This window comes from Chrysemys picta, chromosome 8 (assembly GCF_011386835.1).
Source record: "Chrysemys picta bellii isolate R12L10 chromosome 8, ASM1138683v2, whole genome shotgun sequence".
NCBI classification, from domain to species: Eukaryota; Metazoa; Chordata; order Testudines; family Emydidae; genus Chrysemys; species Chrysemys picta.
The window spans coordinates 33,356,198-33,375,069 of NC_088798.1; the positions used below are offsets into that span (position 1 = coordinate 33,356,198).

Here is an 18,872-nt window from a genome sequence, read left to right on the forward strand (position 1 = left end):
TTCAAGTAAAATATTAGTTCAGATATAGTGACAGATGTAGGAAGTATCCAAAACATTACAGCATCATCTGAACAATGAGCAAGATTTAAGAGGAACTAGCCTAACATGAAACTAAATATATAGAACTCTTTAGCTCTCTTTTTCCAATAAACAAACCACACCACCTATTCCACTACTGTGAATACCCATCTTATATACCAGTGCAGCTGCTTGCCTGTGACCCTCCCATTGCCCATGCTCATCCTTCAGAATGTACTCTGAAAGATCCCCAATGGGAGGTGTGGCGGGGAGGAGAGGCGGCAGCTAGTATTTCAAAGTACTTTTACAAGAAAACTTCCACATCAGTTTGCCCACACTGGACTCAATTCCCTTCCCCCTCCCCCTTCCTGGAAGAGTTTGAGTACCTGTCCTGTGCTTCAAATATACTGCTCCTCCTTTCAGAGCAGAGCACTTAGCCACATAGAAAAATCAGATGGCAAACTTAACTGGCCTTCTTTATTCAATGGCTGTTTATTCACCCTCCATTATAGAGGGATTATGCAAGACCTCTTAGAATATGCCTTTCACTCAGGCTCTGATCCTGCAAAGACTTAAGCATATGCTTAACTTGATTCACTGTGAGTAGCCTTGGCAAGATAAGCGCTCAAGTGTCTCCACAGTGAGATCCATGCTACTGATATATCTCGGCCTCTCCCTCGGAAAACTAAGACTTGCAGAATGCTACTCCTATGCCACCAGGCTGGGTCTTAAATTTAATTTGTCTTGATGTCTCTACAACTTCCTCTGTAGTATACTTGGTATCTGAGTCAGAATGTAGTGTATTTATCAAAGTATCTACCAGACAGCAGGAGTTAATGCCACTTCAGTTTAAATTGTGCATCATTGTTAATTTAAATGGGTACATTTTTCTGCTGTCAAACCTATAGAATTCCTAACATATTATAGGCACCAGTGACATCAGATCGTATTTGTACTGTATTTTTAAGTGGAGTAAATCACTTTCAAATGCCCAGGTGGAAAGGGGAAAAACTTGAAGAGGTATAAAGTCTTAACTTTATCAAATGCAAGGTAAATATCAAAAATTAATTACATTTAAATCTTCCTGCAGCAAATACCACTGTCTTTACAAAAAACATCCTGCAATGCTATTCCTGAAGTGCAGACCTCATTTTCTTTTACTAGTAGCTTGCAAAATCAAAGATCATCAGAAACACAGCCTTCTCATAAAATACTACAGTGGCCTCAGCTTTTGCACCGTAGTCCACTTAAACTACCTGAACAAAGCATGCTGTCGCCTTCTTCAGGTAAAATCTTTACACCAGAAAATGAAATGGCTATTATTGACATGAGACTGTCATTCTAGCAGGAGAAGAAAATTGGTATTTGTCTTGTCTAGAATTCCTGTTTTGTGTTTTTGGAATTTGCTGGGAGGTGGGATGGGGGAAGTGTTAGGTTAGAGACCCTGCAATAGTTTACATGTGTAGTGTTGAGCACCCTTTGTTCTGTCATGGGGGTCAGGCAACACTTAGCAGAACTCTGGTTGCTGAAATGCAGTCTACGAACATTTCAGATACTGTGGTTTTAGAAAGTGTCATTTTACTACTCTCAAATAGCAAACTAGAAAAGAGCAATGGGACTATAAAAAGTGACTCAAGATTGGGCTAAAAGGACATAATGCTGCATTGGTAAAGCTGGGTTGAAAGGAAAGAATATTAAATATCTCTTACCTTAAAGCTATCTTGCAAATATTTAACGACATCCCCCCCCAAAAATCTGAAAGTTTATTATCCTTCCTCAGCTCTGGTATAAAACTGAATGAGCCTGCTAGCTGATTAACCAGCTAGGAAGCCAACTAAAAATAGATGACTGTCCCAAAAAAAGTATCTAGCTGGAATGTACATTTGGCTGTTCTGTGTCTTAAAATATTGTTGAGCTAATTTTGAGTATAGGTTACGGATTTGTTGACTCTGTATATTACAGGAAGTTGCACATTTAATTTCCCTTTTTCCCCCCTTCCACTCAGGTATAATCACAGTTATATCTCCACTGCACTCCACACCAGTACAGCAAAGGCCTCAAAATATTCCAAAGACATGCCAGCCTTCTATCAGCCAGCCTACTCACATTGCCACAGAGGTGAACTGTCATTATTTATGCTAATTTATCTCCAAATAGATTTCTCAAGTATCTTCATATAACTAACCTTCTGTCCTTCAAAATAAGTAGACCTAGTATCGCAACACTTCAGGCTTGTATTCATACAACACTGAAGCAAGGTTTTCTGGAAATGTTGGTTGAGCTTGATTAGCATTTCAGTGGTTCCGTATGGGTCTAATCTAATTCCCATAATCAAATAGTGACTTAATTGCCTTTAATAGGAGTTGGATTGCGCTTTCTATGCCAAAATATGAAAGGAAAAGCTTTGCAGCTGACGGAATCACTAGCTTAACTGTCTTTCTTTAATACATATCCTCTAACATAGTTGCTGAAAGTATAAAACTGCCAGGATCACTTTGACTTTCAGAAGGTAAAGATTACCCTGTAATATAATCACAGCATCTTCATTAGTTCTTCTTTTTGCTTCCTTCTCTGGAAATATCATACTAAACTCTTGACAGCTGTATGGTGCAGTAAAGATGGTATGAGGTGAGGCCTGGCTTTTTTCCCCCTCTCCCCACATGATTTTATCTTTTGATTAAAAGATAACTATGGAGAATTCCTTCAGCAGTTTCTTTGAGGGATAAATGATTTAATTAATAAACCCTGAATTTGGCTAATCCACCCTTGAGGAGTCTCCAGATGGGGGCCCTCAACTGTCATGCTGAATTCTATAGTTCCCTTGGAGTTGGACTTGATGTCACAGCTTAACCTCTCCCAACTTGTCTAGATAGTTAGACAAACATGCTTCCAAACAGGTCTAGGTGCAGTTGATTCACCCAAACTTTCAAAAGCTTTTACTTTCTGAAGTTTCTCCAGTGCGAAGACTTAAAATGCACCTCTTCCGTGCTACGGAATGTAGTCGTAGCCATGTCAGTCCCTGCATATTAGAGACACAAAGTGGGTGAGGTAATATCTTTTATTGGACCCACTTCTGTTGGTGAGCGAGACAACATGCCACAGAGAGCGTTTCTTCAGGTCTGGGAAAGGAACTCCCAGCATCACAGCTAAATATATTGTCCCTCTTCTGTGCTGCCATTTTGTTCTTGGACTCTCCAGCCCAGAGTCTCCATTGCACAAAGAGAGGCTCTCTTCCTCTTCTGCACCGAGCCTGGTGTAGGGCCAGTAACACCTTCTCTGACTCTCATGTAAGGTGATCAGATGTTCCGATTTTATAGGGACAGTCCTGATTTTTTGGGTCTTTTTCTTATATAGGCTCCTATTACCCCCCGCCTCCATCCTGATTTTTCACACTTGCTGTCTGATAACCCTACTCTCATGGTGCATTTGTGAAAGCCCCAGCCCAACATTGGGGCTGCTTTATCTTATGCCAGTTTATGACCTCTAGAGGAACATACTCAGCTATAAATGAAGGTGTGCTCCACCCTGCCCCTTACTCTGGGGTGGGGTAGCAGTTTTAGGAGCCAGTAAAACACTTTGCACAAGCTGATCTCCCCTGTGCTGGGGGAATTCTCAGCTGGCCAGCTAGGGCTTGATCTGCCACTTAGCACCACTCAGGTGGTGCTAACTTCCTGGAACAGGAGGAGGGAATCTGGGCCACAGTCATATTGCCCCTCACTTGATTTCTTTCAGCAGTACTTGCTACTAAGTAAAGTGCCTGCTTATGTAGAATTTACTTTAGTTGACCACAGTATGGATCAAATCTACTTCCTCCTTGCAGGTCCAGCCTGTATAGACTGAAATAACCCACTGTTGCAATTCCCTTTTTCTGTTAGATAAATACAATGTATAGAACATTGCACAGATTAACTGATCAGAGTACATTTTGAACTCTCTCTTAATTCTCTCATAGGCATCCAATTCATCTTCCCAGGATATTCCAATGAGTGATGGCAAAGAATCTGGAAAATTAAATATTCTTCAAAACTATGTTTCTGGGGGAGTTGCTGGCTCAAAATCCATAAATCAAGAACAAAGTATGTATGGTCTTATTAGAAATGTAACTGAGATCAGGAGCGTACATCTGAAATAAATGTATATGTGAACTTTCAGATTATATTGGTCAAAATAAAGTAATACTAAATGTAATATTTGTTCACTAATTAATATCTAAATAGTACTGCATGCAAACATTACTGTGACTATTTTTCCTGGTCCACTTTGTTGTTGTTTGTTGATTCACTTAATTTACATAAAGCTAAGTAAAAATGGATGTCCAGTTCTCATTCTGGTTGTATCTGATACCAAGACTATATAAAGCTAGTGACTTTAAATTTGAAAAGGCTTAACTTTCCCTGCAGTTTAGTAGTGGGGACAAATAGCTTAATTTAGAGAGCTTAGAATAGTTAGATAAAAATTCACCCCATTGATGCCCTGTTACATAATAGTAAAAGTTTTTGCTGAACTTTAAAAGGATTCTCTACTGACACTCCCTGGAATGTCTCCAGGTGGCTTATTCTTTATTATCTGGCTTTTGTGGGTAGCAGAGATCTGTCAAAATAAACAGATGCCAAAGAATTTTCCCTACTGTAGAAACAAACTGATAAAATACTGCTTCAGTCTTGCATCACTATTGAAAGAGCAGGGGTTACAGGTATCCGTGTGTCCACTGCAGCATTTCATTCCCTTCTAAAGTTCTGCAATGCAGTCATGATTAGGGAATTCTGCTGAAAAAGATTATCTGATGGCTTCATATTTCCTGGGCAATATATTAAAAGTAGCCCATAAACCACTGAGCAATTAGTACAGTAGGGTTGAAGGAGGATCCTGGTAAAGAGTCTGGGAATAACCTGTCCCTAGAACATAAAGTTTTTACTCACTTCAGACTTTCAAATAGGGATTGAGCTTTAGATCAGTCATTTCTGCAGGGGATAGCTTAACAGTTCTCAAACTGAGTCCCCACTGCAATAGTAGCTTGAGCTTCAGCACCCCTTGAGCTCCAGCCCACCTCCCTTGATGAGCTAGCTACTTCAAATTCAAAGCCCTAGTTACCCTAGGCTAGAAATTTTTGTGTAAACAAGAGCTGAATTAGGGTATCACTTGAGTTGTGCCCCAAACTAACAATGCAGTGAAGACACACTTCTCCTCCTCATCCTGTCCCCATTAATTTGAACATAAATAAAACAAATGTCAAACAAAACTTTGTGGAAACTAAAAGCATACTTATTTCCAAACAATTAGCAGTGAAGATTGTCAATGAATAGTGTTAGAAATTTAGGGTTAACTAACACACTTAATTATACCAAAACAATGCTTTCACATTGCAGTCTTAACCCTGCCCTTCTGTACTGCAACACTTATTTAGTACCAATAATGTACTTTATGTATGCTAAAAAGTGCCTACCACTTTACAGCACCTGGTATCAGTTTTACATGAGTTATAATTCAGTGCACAATCCTCAATGACCATGCGTGCACGCCTTTTTGCTTTTGAATTATTACCCACATACTTTTCAACTGTAAACTTCAAGGCAAGGGCCTTGCTTTAATGTGTTTCAAAATGACAGGTACACCTATAGCAATCTATAAATATTATTGGAAAACATTGGTCTTTCATTCTCTTCTTCCATTCCTGTTCCCATCTTTTCTTTGTCTGAATGGTTTGCTCTTCCTTTTTCTTTTCAATCTTTTCCTTCCTCATTGCCTATCTTCCCCATATCCCTACTTCTCTATCCCTCTTAGTTCTGTCCTCTTCAATCTTTTCCTTCAATCCTTCACTACCTTTTCACTCACCACTCCTATAGTTTTCACTTGGCAAGTGGAGGGGGCTGTGGGATGGTTCCCCTCATCCTCACTGTCGAGATCACCGGAGTTGGGATGCTCTATTCCTGACCCTAACAAGGGGGCAATAAAGCTAGAGTTCTTGTACGTAAAGAAGGCTGCTGCAGGAAGAATCTCAAGATTGGGAGGTTAAGAGAAGGTTTTTGCCCCGGGGCGTATTACGAGTTGCTTAGTTTTTGAGCCACAGGGGTGCGAGCACTAGTTTGCTTATGTGTTGTAATTTTTGTTTGTTTGTTTTTTAAAAAATAAATGAGATGAATGAGCAGAGTTCTGCTCATTGCTCATTCATCAGCACCAGACCTGCTGTTGCAGGAGTAACCAGCATGGGAGCTATTTCCCAGTCACCCAACCTGAGCTTCCTACTAAGATTATTACATTTATTTTCCATTATTAAAACTCTGGGGGGAAATGTTTTCCTTGAATAATAAAAGGAACTTAGACTTTGCTCAGTTGTTTGACCATTGGCCTGCTAAACCCAGGGTTGTGAGTTCAATCATTGAGGGGACCACTTAGGGATCTGGGGCAAAATCAGTACTTGGTCCTGCTAGTGAAGGCAGGGGGTTGGGCTTGATCACCTTTCAAGGTCCCTTCGAGTTCTAGGAGATAAGAGATCTCCATTTGCTCCGCAAGCTTGTGTGCTGCTTAATCCTCAGATGAAAGATGCTATATAAGTGCTAAGAACTACTATGTGCATCTTTACTGACATAATTCGACCTAAAATTTGCTTAAAAGAATCGCATGCTTGTCTGAACCACTTGTCAAGAGATCTTGCAGAAAAGCAAATCTAATTAGACATTCTTGTATGGTCAGCTATTTCCTAAAAATACTCAAAATAGCTTTCCTGAGCTCCAGGACTCAGTATTAGCACCACCAAGTTGTTCTTGCCAACTTGGCTGTCCTGTACTAAGTCCTAGTGGAGCTGCCTCACCACAGAAGCACCCCACGCCACTGTGAGCTCAAAGTACTGGCTCCTCAATACACTCATAGCCTGGGACTCATGAAGCTCATTAGTAATGAGATTCAGGCCAAGGCAGGAAATGCCAGGTGGGAGCCAGCAGCTCAATTTGCAGTCCCTGACTGCAGGCAGGCAGCTTTGTTACAAGGCCTGAGTTTCACCATCTTGCATTCATGCTCTTGAAGTGGAGATGAAGATGGATTCTTGGAACCTAGTAAGGACACTACCAGGTTTCTGAAAGACTGCCATGAAGCCCTCTGTGTCTGCTTTGAGAAAATCCTCTCCTGCCCAAGAGTAAATGCTCCTTGTGCATGAACTGATGGTCTTCACAGCAGAGCCTCTTGTGCTGAAGATTATGCTTCAGGCTTCCCATCACCTTGACAATTCCAGATGCTTGTGTGGGGGCAAGGTGAAAAGCAGGGTGATGAAAGACATAATTAGATTCAGGAGAACTGGAGGTTCACTTCAAAGCCAAGTAAATCTCCATGTTGGAGAAGCATGAAGATAGTGACCTTTCTCCAGGTCTCATAGAAGCTGTCTAGATAGGTTTGAGTTTAGATAGGTCCAGAAACTTACAAGGTCATCGGTGAGACATACCGGGGCTCAGACCCCCATCAACAGGGCTGCCTTGACTTGGTATCCTATTTTATTTGGCTAGCCAAAACTCTTGCTCATTTTAAGTTGAGTAGTATGCTCATTTTCTGACTTTAATTAAAAAAAAAAAAAAAAAAGACTACTTGGGATGTTTGCTTCTTGTAAAGGTTGCTTTTGGAAAATCGCATTTGGAGACCACAGTTTAAATTTTCACAGAAGGCACTTTAATGTCTTAATGTTTTCTAGATGTTTGTGAGCCCGGGATGCTTATGTAACTGCTTACATAATATTTTATCCTGTAGCTATCAAATCTGTTAAACATTTGGTAAAAATAATTCTACATAGAATTACTGAAACCTAGTTTAGTTACCCAGAGTAGATGGTAGTGAGTTTTATTACAAAAAGGTGCAAGAGTATTAAACCAATGTTTTGTGCTATATCAATGTCTAAAGCAGTTCCTTTGTGAAAAACAAAGCTTTAGCTTCCATCCTCAAAGCACTTAACAATCTAGATATAGAAATCCCTTCTGAGCACTAAAAAGCAGTGATATCCGGGGTAAAAGCAGCATAACGCTTCTGTTACTGTGTGGTAATTCTGCCTATTGATTCAGTATGTTTTACCTGAAATAATGGGAGACTTAGTCATCTGCAATTCCACATACTTGTCAAGGTATTTCTAATATTACTCTAAGTGCACAATTCAAAAAAATGTTTTTGGCAAAAACACATGATATTTTGAGGGTTTTTTTTCTTTTGCAGTACATATAGTAGAGAGAAATTTTCATTTATATGTGTTGAAATGAATGCTACTGAAATGGAATTTATAGTTTGCCTTTCAGAATGAATTATCTATCAGTGTAACAAATAAGATAATTACTCAGAGCACATACCTTATTTCTTAAACATTCTGTACCCTGGAGCTACTGGAAGTGGAAATGGGTTTACATGACTAGAAGACCTTACTGACTGACCTACTTGTTTAAAAAGGTGGAAACTGGCAGGAGAAATGCTTTTATGCAGAATGTGAGGTTACTAAGTAACTGACTCCTCCCTCTCTAGGGGAGGCTGGGAACATCACAGAAGGGATAGTCAATCTCTGTTGGAGAGGGAGGGGAAAGGAGATGAGTAATGTAGAGGGGTTTTTTCCCCCCTCCCAGTCTAGTAACTAGAAATAGAAAGCACTGCAGTTTCTAAGAAGGTTTTTTGTCCTGCCTACATTAGCTTTCTACAGGGAAAGGAGGGGTTCTAGAGAGAGCCTTCACAAAATGAAGGGTGGAACAAAACCCACAAACCCTATTGAAACACTTAAACTTCTAACTCAGGAAAGTGAAAGCACTTTAGGCATCTCTTTCTGTCTTACTTGGGACTGATGAATTCAGGAGCTCCTCTGCCACAATGATAAAAGCAGAGACCAACTTGTAAAGGACTTTTTCAGTGGGCTTCCATTCCAGAAATAGAAGCATCTTCCAGATGATCAACACATGACTCATAAAGCTCATTCTATTGTTCCAACAGGTCATTCTGACAGCACTGATGATAAAAACACACTAGATCCTACATTTCAAATTCTTCCTAAAAAGGTAGGAATATTGTCTTTTTGGATGTCCCTCTTAAGACTCAAGGAAACAATTTTGCATATCTTATTTGAAGATCTTTAAAGTTTATTATAAAGCAGCAGCACCTTATCTCAGGATCTTCTCAAGTGACTTCTATGGCTTATGTGTTCATTGTCTCGCAGACCTTGGGAGCTATTGAAATCCATCTTCCAAAGACTCAAGCACATGTTTCTATTCCATGTCCTATTTTTTTCTATTGGTTTATGCTATTTTATGTCATGTTCTACTGTGACCAGATGCTTAACACAATTAATATTCACAACAAAGTGGAAGGATCTTAGGCCAGAAATGGGAAAGAACATATTTAGATAAGGTAGATGTATTCAAGTCAGCAGGGTCTGTGAAATTCACCCTAGAGTACTTAAGGAACTAGCCGAAGCAGTCTCCGAACTATTGCAATTATCTGAGAACTCATGGAGGACAGGGGAGGTCCCAGAGAACTGGAGAAGGACAAACCATACCTAACTTTGAAAAGGAGGACCTGGGGAATTATACACCAGTCATCCTAATTGCAATATCAAGAAAGATACTGAAACAAACAATTAAACAATTTATTCAAACCTAGAGCATAACTGGGTGATGAGGAACTATCGACAAATTTCTGATAGTTCCTCAAGAATAAATCATGTCAAATCCATCTAATTTCCTTCTTTGGCAGGCTAACTGGCCTAGTGGGGTGGGGTAGGGGGGAAAGCAGTAGACATCTATCTGGACTCTAGTAAGACTGTTAACAGTCCCACCTGATGTTCTCATAAGCAATCTAAAGAAATATAGTCTAGATGAAATTACTATAAAGTGGGTGCACAACTGGTTGAAAGACTGCACTCAGAGTAGTTATCAATGGACTGCTGTCAAAATGGAAGCATGTACAAGTGGTGGTCTGTCATGGGTCAGATACTAGTAAATATTTTCAGTAATGACTTGGACAATGGAAGCAAGTATGCTGTATAATATTGGCATTGGTGAGGCCTCAGCTGGAGTACTCTAGCCAGTTTTGGGCACCACACTTTAAGAAAGATGTGGACAAATTTGGGGGGAGGGAAGAGAGACAGATACATCAGAGGATAGCAACAAAAATCGAAGTTTAGGAAACGTGAACTATGAAGAAAAATTAAAAGAATTGGACATATTTAGAGAAGAGAACGCTGAGGGGGGGGACATTAAGAGTTGTTATAAAGAGGTTGGTGACCAATTTGTTCTCCATATCTACCAAGGGTAGGAGAAATAGTAATCAGTTTAGTTTATACCAAGGGAGATTTAAGTTGGAAATTAGGAAATAACTATAAGGGATAGTTTAAACACTGGAACACGTTACCTAGGGAGGTTATGGAATCACAGTGATTGGATATTTCCAAGACAGCTTAGACAAATACCCTTCAAGGATGGTCTAGGTATACTTAACCCTGCCTCAATATGGGGGTGGGAGGTGGACTAGATGACCTCTTGAGGGCCCATCCAGCCCTATATTTCTAGGATTTCACATCATAAAAAAGTTAACATATCAAAACAAAGGACTCAGAATTCAAAACTTGTGCACCTGTACTACGTTGTTAACTAATGTGGTTTGACTCTTTTCAGGGTGTGGGGTTTTTTTAATACTAGCATCCATCGCCTCCATATTACACAATACCAGGTCATAGCAATACTTGAGCAAATACCTCTAAAAGTAGTGCTGGAGTTCAAACTTTCATGTGGGACTAGGAAAGAATTTTCCACACCTCTACACCACAAAAAAAAGTTAAATAACTAAGTGATTATGATCCCACCGCTATGCATGGGACCAGCTTGAGGATTTTGGGAGGGGTTAGCAAGAAGGTTCTTCTCAGTATTCCTGAACTGCACTGGCTTACTTTAGAAAATGGCAGGGAGAGGGGATCTTCCAGTTCCTGCCAACTTGCTGTTGCAGGAAAAGTTGATACTTGATAATATTTGCAGAAGTGCTAGTTTTAGTTGGCCTCATGGCCCCTAGACACTGTAGAGGTATGTTTAACCCTGGTAAATGTTTCTAGAATTCCTGTCAACACACTCAGCTCTTAAGTATTAACAAAAGGCTTGTCTATGTTACCGCTTATGTTGATGTAACTTGCGTCACTCAGGGGTGAGAAAAAGCCACCCCCGAGCGACATAAGTTGCATCTACTTAAAGCGGTGTCTATGCCGCACTATGTTGGCGGGAGATGTTCTCCCACCGACATGGCTTCCACCTATCGTTGAGGTGGAGAAATTATGTCCATGGGATAGTGCTCTCTTGTCAGCATAGCACGTCTTCACCAGACACTCTACAGCAGCACAGCTGCATCAGTGCAGCTGTGCTGATGTAGCATGGTAGTGTAGAGTCTGTAGACTAGCCCTTAGTAAATTTCCATTGTTCCACCAGCTTATATTTTCTTCAATTATTAATATTTGGATTCAGATCCCAGGGCAGATATGTAATCAGTCAAACAAAATAATAGATTTTCATAAAAACTTCTCTAAAAGTACTGTTTATTAACCCAATATTGTGCATTGACTTTACAAAGGAAATCCCCCTACAGAGAACTAGGGTATCCCTCACAGATCTCCATGCATCCAACCATTTCCCCTTTTTTCGTATTTTTTTTTTAAATGCAGGCCTGATAGGAGCTTTCCTAGAACTGGGATGGAAGCTTTCCTAGAACTGGGATGCAGGAGAAAATATTGTGGGGGGGGGAGGGCGGGGGGAAGAGTGTGTGTGTGTGTTTAAAAACAAAAAAAGGCAGTCCTGAATGCATCTCATTCTGGGTCTAGAAAATCTGGTGCATATGTCCTAATAGGGAGGATCTGGGGAAGATATTTAACAGATATGTCTATTGCTGGTAATCCATTTTTCTACAGAGTAGCATTATTTGAGAAAGCACACTTAGAATATCTACAACAAAAATTTTTGAAAGCTTATATCTAATAGAACATTCCTATTTGAAAACTGCACTGAAAAAGTTATGATGTGTTTGCATCTTATGAGTGAAAGTATGCCCAGTGAAAACCAAGTGTTTTGTGAGTATTGTAAGGACTAAGTGATTTGTTTACAAAAAATGCAGTTTAATACCACAAACTATTATGTGAATTACAAGTATCAGGGGGTAGTCGTGTTAGTCTGTATCTACAAAAACAACAAGGAGTCTGGTGGCACCTTAAAGACTAACAGATTTATTTGGGCATAAGCTTTCGTGGGTAAAAACCTCACTTCTTTGGATGAATTTCAGGACATCAGAATTAAGAATGCAGACTCCTGGATAAATTTATGTAAAAAGATGGCACTTCCAGTTCCCATAAAGGCATCTCCGGAGAACTTCAAACAGTTCAGGAAAGCAGCACTAGAAAAGGAAGAAACAGAGCGAGCACAAGAGTTAAGGAGACAACTGGAACAAGCCAAGAGGAAAGGGAAAATCCCCTTTCAAGAAAAAGAGAGGTTTGTAATTCCTTATAACTGAGTGGGAAAATGACCCAATTTCGCATGTCCACTTTATTTGTATCAAGTGCCTGTCAACTGGGTTCTTGGATGGCTGTGTGGAATTTATTAAGTTAATTTCTATTTTTAAAAAAAATACTTAAACCAGTAAGGAATCAGTTTATTCATAAAGTACCACATGACTCCTTTGAAATATGCTATGTTGGCTTGTCCATGAAAGTGTGACTCACCAGTCTGTTTGATAAGCCGATAATACAATTATTTAAGGATGTGTAATGAGCAACTGCACCAGTAGTCATAAAAGAATCAGTCATATGCAATTTAGGACTCATCTACATTGGGAGATATTCTGGAATAGCTATTTCTGAGTAGCTCTGTGTGGATGAGTTCTGGAATAAAAGGATCCATACGTTGAGTTAATCAAGACTGAGTTAATCAGCTTTAAATTCAAGATAATTGCATTTTTGCACTTCCTCCGCTGTAACAGAACCACCTGTGGCAGAGCTATAACAAAATTCTATTCCTAAAATGTGTAGGGGTAAGCCCTGCATCTCCATTGAATTTGCACCAGTGCATTGCATCCATTTTAACATGCAATCAGTGCACTGCCAAATCCATACAGCTGTCAGAGCTGACAGCGCTGTTGGCAAGCCTCCATAATCCATGGGCTGACAGCCTCTCTCCATTCCCTGCCATGCCCCTCAAAAATGCCTCTTCTCAGGTCTGCAAGTCCTCCAACGACAAGCCACTGACTGGATGAGACTGCTCTCTGCCCCACGCCATGCCCCTCACTTTCAATAGAAGAGAGGCATCAGTGGAATAAGACATTGGGGTGGCTTGCCCTATTTTAGGCAGCAGGGGGTCACTTGATAGAAAAAACTCCTATCAGATTGGCCAGTCAAAGAGGAACAAGGCAGAAACCATGAGTCTAGACTGGCTTCTGACATTTCCCTTACCTGACTCACACGTAAGAAAATCCACATTTTATATTCTTTGTTTACAAAACTTATTTCATCTAAAAAAAAATATACAATCCCCATATAGGTTTGGGGTGGGGAGTATCAATGGTGCTTATTCCGTTGCTTCCCATTTAAAAACAAAAATATTGCCACGTAATGCTTATATTTTGGGAAAAGCTTTATATAATTAATGAACATAATTAATGAACATGTGCAATACATATTGTTGGACCACATTAAAGTATTGTGTACTAGGTAAGTTCTGATTAAGCTACTAACAGACACTTTTGTTCAGCTGACACGTGTTAAGGCTACAGAAATAATGCTGAGGAAACCAAAGAATCAGACATTTTTACTTTTTAAGGGCCCATGAAGGAGCAGAACTGGAATCCACTGGAATGAAAGCCGATGAAGAGCCACAAAAAGAGAGGCCAAACAGCGAACAGCAACAACCACCTGGGGTTCAACAAAATATCCAGAAAGGTTTTGTCAAAGACCGTAACCTGGCTAGAAAAAGGGAGCAAGAGCGCAGGCGGAGAGAAGCTGTAAGTCATGGAACTTTTTTCAACTAATAACTTTTGCTTTACTTACAGTTGAGCACAAAATAAGGTGGACTAGATCCTCAACTAGCATAAATCATTGTCGATTCACTTGAAGACAATGGAATTATGCTGATTTAAAATAGCTGAAGATCTGTCCCAGTAAGTAAAGTCTGAGGCTTAAGATTCTGTGCTACACCTCCAGGAGGTACAACACAGAAAGACAGAGTAATGGGGAAAGGGAGGTGCGAGGATCAACTGTGGAAAGGCACAAAAGTGACTTAAGCCAATTTTGGGCTGCTCCAGGGGCTGGTGATATACATCAGGGCTGCTTATAGGTTACTCTGCTGCCCACAGCAGCATGAAATCCTTATAGTATTGTGTGCTGTGGGGATTCTCTTCCAGCCCCCAGCTTGCCTACTTATCCCCAGGATTAATGAAAGGGGCCAGTGTGGGTAATACAAGGTGGAAAATTCTTCCCTAGCTGGTTAAGGGGCTTTTATGGTGTCATATAGGGCTCACTGCAATGAATCTCTGCCTAGTGTTGTTTTGCATCCTAAAGTAAACTGACTGTAGTTGATCCAAGAACTCAAATTCCCTTTACCTCTGGGATACTCTTAAGGGAAAACTTCTAAGAGTAAATTATCATGGAACAATAAATGTGATTGATTAGGATATTTGTCAGTGCTAAATTGGCACCTCTGTCAGTCTCCTTTAGAACTTGGCCTCTGCTGGGTACAGAGGCTGAAAGACTCTTTCCCCTTGAAAAGGTCACTCAGAATACACTGAATCACCCTGGAAGCCATGTAGGGAAGCTTATGCTGCTGCCTATGCAAAGTTCCTGTTCCAAAGAACGTCCTTCATAAACAGTTATCAACTCTAGCTGGCACTCTTCACAAGCACTCTTCACAAGCACTACATTAATTTACAATTTAAGTAATCTGTTTGCCAAGTTTCTTTCAAAACTGGAGCATGTATTTTCCTTGTATAATGTAAGTCTGATTGTCAGGATATATTACTTCTCCGTCTTTAACCCAATGATTTGGAAAAATCTCTCCCACGTAAGAAATGTAGCTTGGCTAAACCACAGCTGACTCCTCAATCTGCAAAATGCTTTTGTCTAAAGTTGGCATTTCATCGATATTTCAGTAAAGTTTTGGGTAAGTTGGTGTAACCTAGTCTTTTTTAGAAAGTGTAAATGTCACTACAATCACCTCTCTTTTAGAGCCTGCTCCAAAGCCCACTGAAGTTGATGGAAAGACCCCACCATAGACTACAATGGATTTTGGATCAGGCCCATGGCATCTGCAACTCTAGGCTCTCCAGAGTTTCCAGATTAGCTGTTGTGAAATAGCTATTCCACCATAACCCAGAATAGTTTCCTGGGTAGACACTCTAATTCTGGAATAAGAGTGTCCGTTTCCAATTTAGGTTAATCCAAAATGAATTAGTGTGTCCACAGGGTAAACTACTCTGGATTAGGTATTGCACTTTAAATTCATACCCTACCTTAATCTGAAACTTTCAAATGTTGACGGCCGTCAGACTCTTCAAGGACATACGCACAAAAGCAGACATAGTAACATCAATGATTGTGCAGCAGAATAATCCTACAAAAAACAAAACATTCCGTGTGTGTGTGTGTGTGTGTGTGTGTGTGTGTTCTACAGTGCTCATCAGATCAGAACATTAAGAGACAGCAAAATTTAAGGTTACAAAAATTCTGGTCTCTGAATATCTCACAGCAGAACTCTTGTAAGTTGTTCATCTGTGCTCCTTTAGTATGTATGTTTTGGACTTAATGTTGGTATTACAGATCAAATTTAAAAAGAAATTCCCTCTAGCCCTATTAGAGTAAGTAAATAAACATATTATCTTTCTCTCCCATCACCATTGGTTACAGAAATGTCTTTTTAATCAGAAGTGCTTGCCTTTTCAATTCACATCCAACGATCAAATTCTTTAAAAGTCTTGCAACCTGATACCATGAAGTGATTGAAATCACAGCCACAGGCTGGCTTTTAAAAAAGAATGTTTTAGATACATACTGAAGTCCACCTGCAATGATGAGAAAAGGAAGTGGACATGTTACTTCAAATTTTTTTTTTTAATTTAAGTTCCTTTTAATGCAGTTTGGACAGCGCCCAGTGCTACCATTGTGGATGCCACTATAAACAAGCAATAGGTGTGCTGTCACTTTAGTAGTTTAGAAGAGATTTTTCTCACTTATTATGGTATTCCTTTTGTCTGTGATAACTCAGTTATGAAACCTGTTCATTCACTTTCCTGTAGATGACTGGTACCATTGACATGAACCTGCAGAGTGATATAATGGCAACTTTTGAAGAAACTCTTTAGTAGAATTTTGGACACTAGAAGAAGTTGCAACCTGGCCACAGTCCTTGAGTGACATTGTACTAAATGCAATGGTACAATAAACTTGATGCAAGTGGCTAAATACATGTGTGCTATTTATGTATCTCAACAGTATATTGATTAGACCACTTTGAAGAGCTGTAAACTGCTGTAGTATGTGTTTAATTTGCATAGCACTGTTAAATATTAAAATTATGCATTGACACATCACAGGGTATTTTTGTTGCTTGCATTTATAATCTGTCAAATCTACTTGTTGCTACGGTAGCTAGTTGAGCACGGTCATGTTTGATTGCATATACGTGTTACTACTTAAAGTACATTGTAGAGATTTTTTTGGAATATCTGTATCTCCCTGTTTTTGAATTTAGAACTTTTAAAAGCAATTATCTTTCAGAACCATTCCAGAAGCTTTTTTAAAATATACTGCCCACAGCTGATTTCTTTTCTTGTTTTCACTGGCTGTTTCTGGTTATACACTGCATTTACATGTAGGGTTAAATAATATTTTGGAGAAGTTATCCAAACCATAATAACTTTGTCTCTTCAAAAGCGTTTTATTTTGATTAAATAGTGAAGATATCACTTTTTTTAATTAACACATACATGTGCTATTTAATAAAAACTGGACTTGTAATAGTGACCATCTATACGATCTGTGGAAATAATTTGTATTTAAAGAACTACAGTTGTGGAACTTTTGCATTTTCTGTACTTGACCTACACTTTTATTTGCCAGATTCTGTTCACTTAACATTTTTAACCAAGTAGAGGGCAGGTTAACTTTTTTGTTCATTATTTTATAGTAGAGATTGCTTGAAAGAGTAGGCAAGCCGGAGTGCCTACCTAATCATTCATATTTTGTACCCAAAGAAATTCATTGGAACTAAAATGCTTGTATTTCTGGGTAGCATTTAAAGATCAATCTCTCTTAACCTTTAAAAATTGTTCTGTTTTTTTTAAGTACCTAGTATGTAGCAGCCCTAATCAGGATCAGAATATGATTGTACTATTTTAATATAACTGGGCCAAGAGGGGAAAACGACTTGCCAAAATGTACATAAATCAAAGGGTTCCAAAATCCCGATTACTATTTAGCACTTCCTACCTTCCACCTGTCTGCTCCTGTCTCCTAACAACCACTAACATCTATCTGCCTCTGCTCTAGCAAATTACACTCCCAGGTAGGGAGCTGAAATATACTCTATCAGTACAGATCTACTGTCTGAGGCTAGGTCTACACTACCCGCCTGAATTGGCAGGTAGAAATCAACCTCTTGGGGATCGATTTATTGCGTCCCATTGGGACGCGACAATCGATCCCCGAATCGATGCTCTTACTCCACCAGCGGAGGTGGGAGTAAGCGCCGTCGACAGGAAGCCGCAGAGGTCGATTTTGCCGCCGTCCCTACAGTGGGGTAAGTCGGCTGCGATACGTCGAATTCAGCTACGCTATTCAGTAGCTGAATTTGCGTATCTTAAATCGACCCTCCCCCCCGTAGTGTAGATGTAGCCTAACTGTCCCTATAGCTACGGTTTCAGACTTCAGGTTTAATACCCCATTCAGATGAATTAAGAGCAGCTCACTTCTCTTAGAGCCCTTGTTTGTCTGGCTGCAACCTTGAGCCTACATTCCCCCATCACTTTATGGATCATATTTTCATTGTGTAGGAGTTAAGCATTTAATATTTTATAGAAAACTTAAATTCTTACCTATACTAAACAGTTTAAAAACCAGTATACAGCGCTGCAGTAACCTGTACTTCCGTGTACTCGTGTTCAACACAGGGCCTTGCGGTAAGCCAAGGGCGATGAAGGAGAGGGCTGGGGTTAAGACCGGGAGGGAGAATACGAGTAGATTTAATTTCCAGCTCTGCCACTGACTTTCTAAGGGACTTAGCTAAGGTCACTTAATGTCGCAGCTGAGCAGCGAGGATATTTTTCCTACCTCAAAAGGGGCGTGCTGGAGAGACACTCAGAGTAGGTGATGAGCGCGGTTGCTCTGTGAGGCTGCCCTGGGCTGGATGAGTCCCCCGAATCCAGCCTGGGCACTGGGGGCTCGGGGCGGAGCTGTCCCCGGTTCTGGGTGTAGAACATCCTAGACTTACCCAGGCGTGCCTGGGGGCTGCACGCGGGGCTGACGTCGCCTGGCGGGGGCACAGGGCTACCTCTGACAAGGTAGGTGCGCAGCGCACGGGGCTGCTTGCGGCTGACCTGCGCCGGGTTGTTGGCCCCTGCCTTAGAGCCGGGGCTGTGGGGAGGCCCTCTGCGTCATTCCCGCTGTTGGGGGGCCGGGGCTGCCCACCCCGAAGGGGCTGGGAGAGAAGTGGAGGGAGCCGAGGACCCGGTGCCTGCCCCTCGCGTGGTGCTGCCCCGCCCGACTGCAGGAGCCAGCCTCCTGCCTGGCTGCTCTCAGTCACGCCGGCTGCTGCTGGCCGGCTCCCTGCCGCTGGCGTGAGGCAGACGTGCCGGTGTCTTGGCTGGGCTGGGCTCCGGCCCCGCTCACACGG

The 18,872-nt window shown here is 40.7% G+C and overlaps 1 protein-coding gene and 1 long non-coding RNA gene across 5 annotated transcripts in view; one reads left to right on the forward strand and one right to left on the reverse strand.

The window, feature by feature from the left end:
* Nucleotides 1-17,307, forward strand: part of BRDT (bromodomain testis associated) — a 53,709-nt gene extending 36,402 nt beyond the window's left edge. For all 3 annotated transcript variants that reach the window (XM_065554244.1, XM_065554245.1, XM_065554243.1), the window contains 7 exons: nucleotides 1,109-1,304; nucleotides 2,024-2,136; nucleotides 3,971-4,094; nucleotides 8,962-9,026; nucleotides 12,283-12,488; nucleotides 13,812-13,992; nucleotides 16,279-17,307. In XM_065554244.1, the coding sequence (XP_065410316.1) occupies nucleotides 1,109-1,304; nucleotides 2,024-2,136; nucleotides 3,971-4,094; nucleotides 8,962-9,026; nucleotides 12,283-12,488; nucleotides 13,812-13,992; nucleotides 16,279-16,344 (951 nt within the window). In that variant the 3' untranslated portion in view covers nucleotides 16,345-17,307. The remainder of the gene's footprint in view (nucleotides 1-1,108; nucleotides 1,305-2,023; nucleotides 2,137-3,970; nucleotides 4,095-8,961; nucleotides 9,027-12,282; nucleotides 12,489-13,811; nucleotides 13,993-16,278) is intronic.
* LOC122172194 (uncharacterized) lies at nucleotides 12,256-18,448 on the reverse strand. 2 transcript variants are annotated; one of them, XR_006172270.2, is made up of 4 exons: nucleotides 18,311-18,448; nucleotides 18,076-18,186; nucleotides 15,496-15,596; nucleotides 12,256-12,393 (listed from the first exon to the last, which is right to left on the reverse strand). It is a non-coding gene; the product is annotated as an uncharacterized LOC122172194 (long non-coding RNA). The 2 variants fall into 2 exon arrangements; XR_006172269.2 differs by lacking the exon at nucleotides 15,496-15,596.
* Nucleotides 18,449-18,872: the final 424 nt, after the last annotated feature.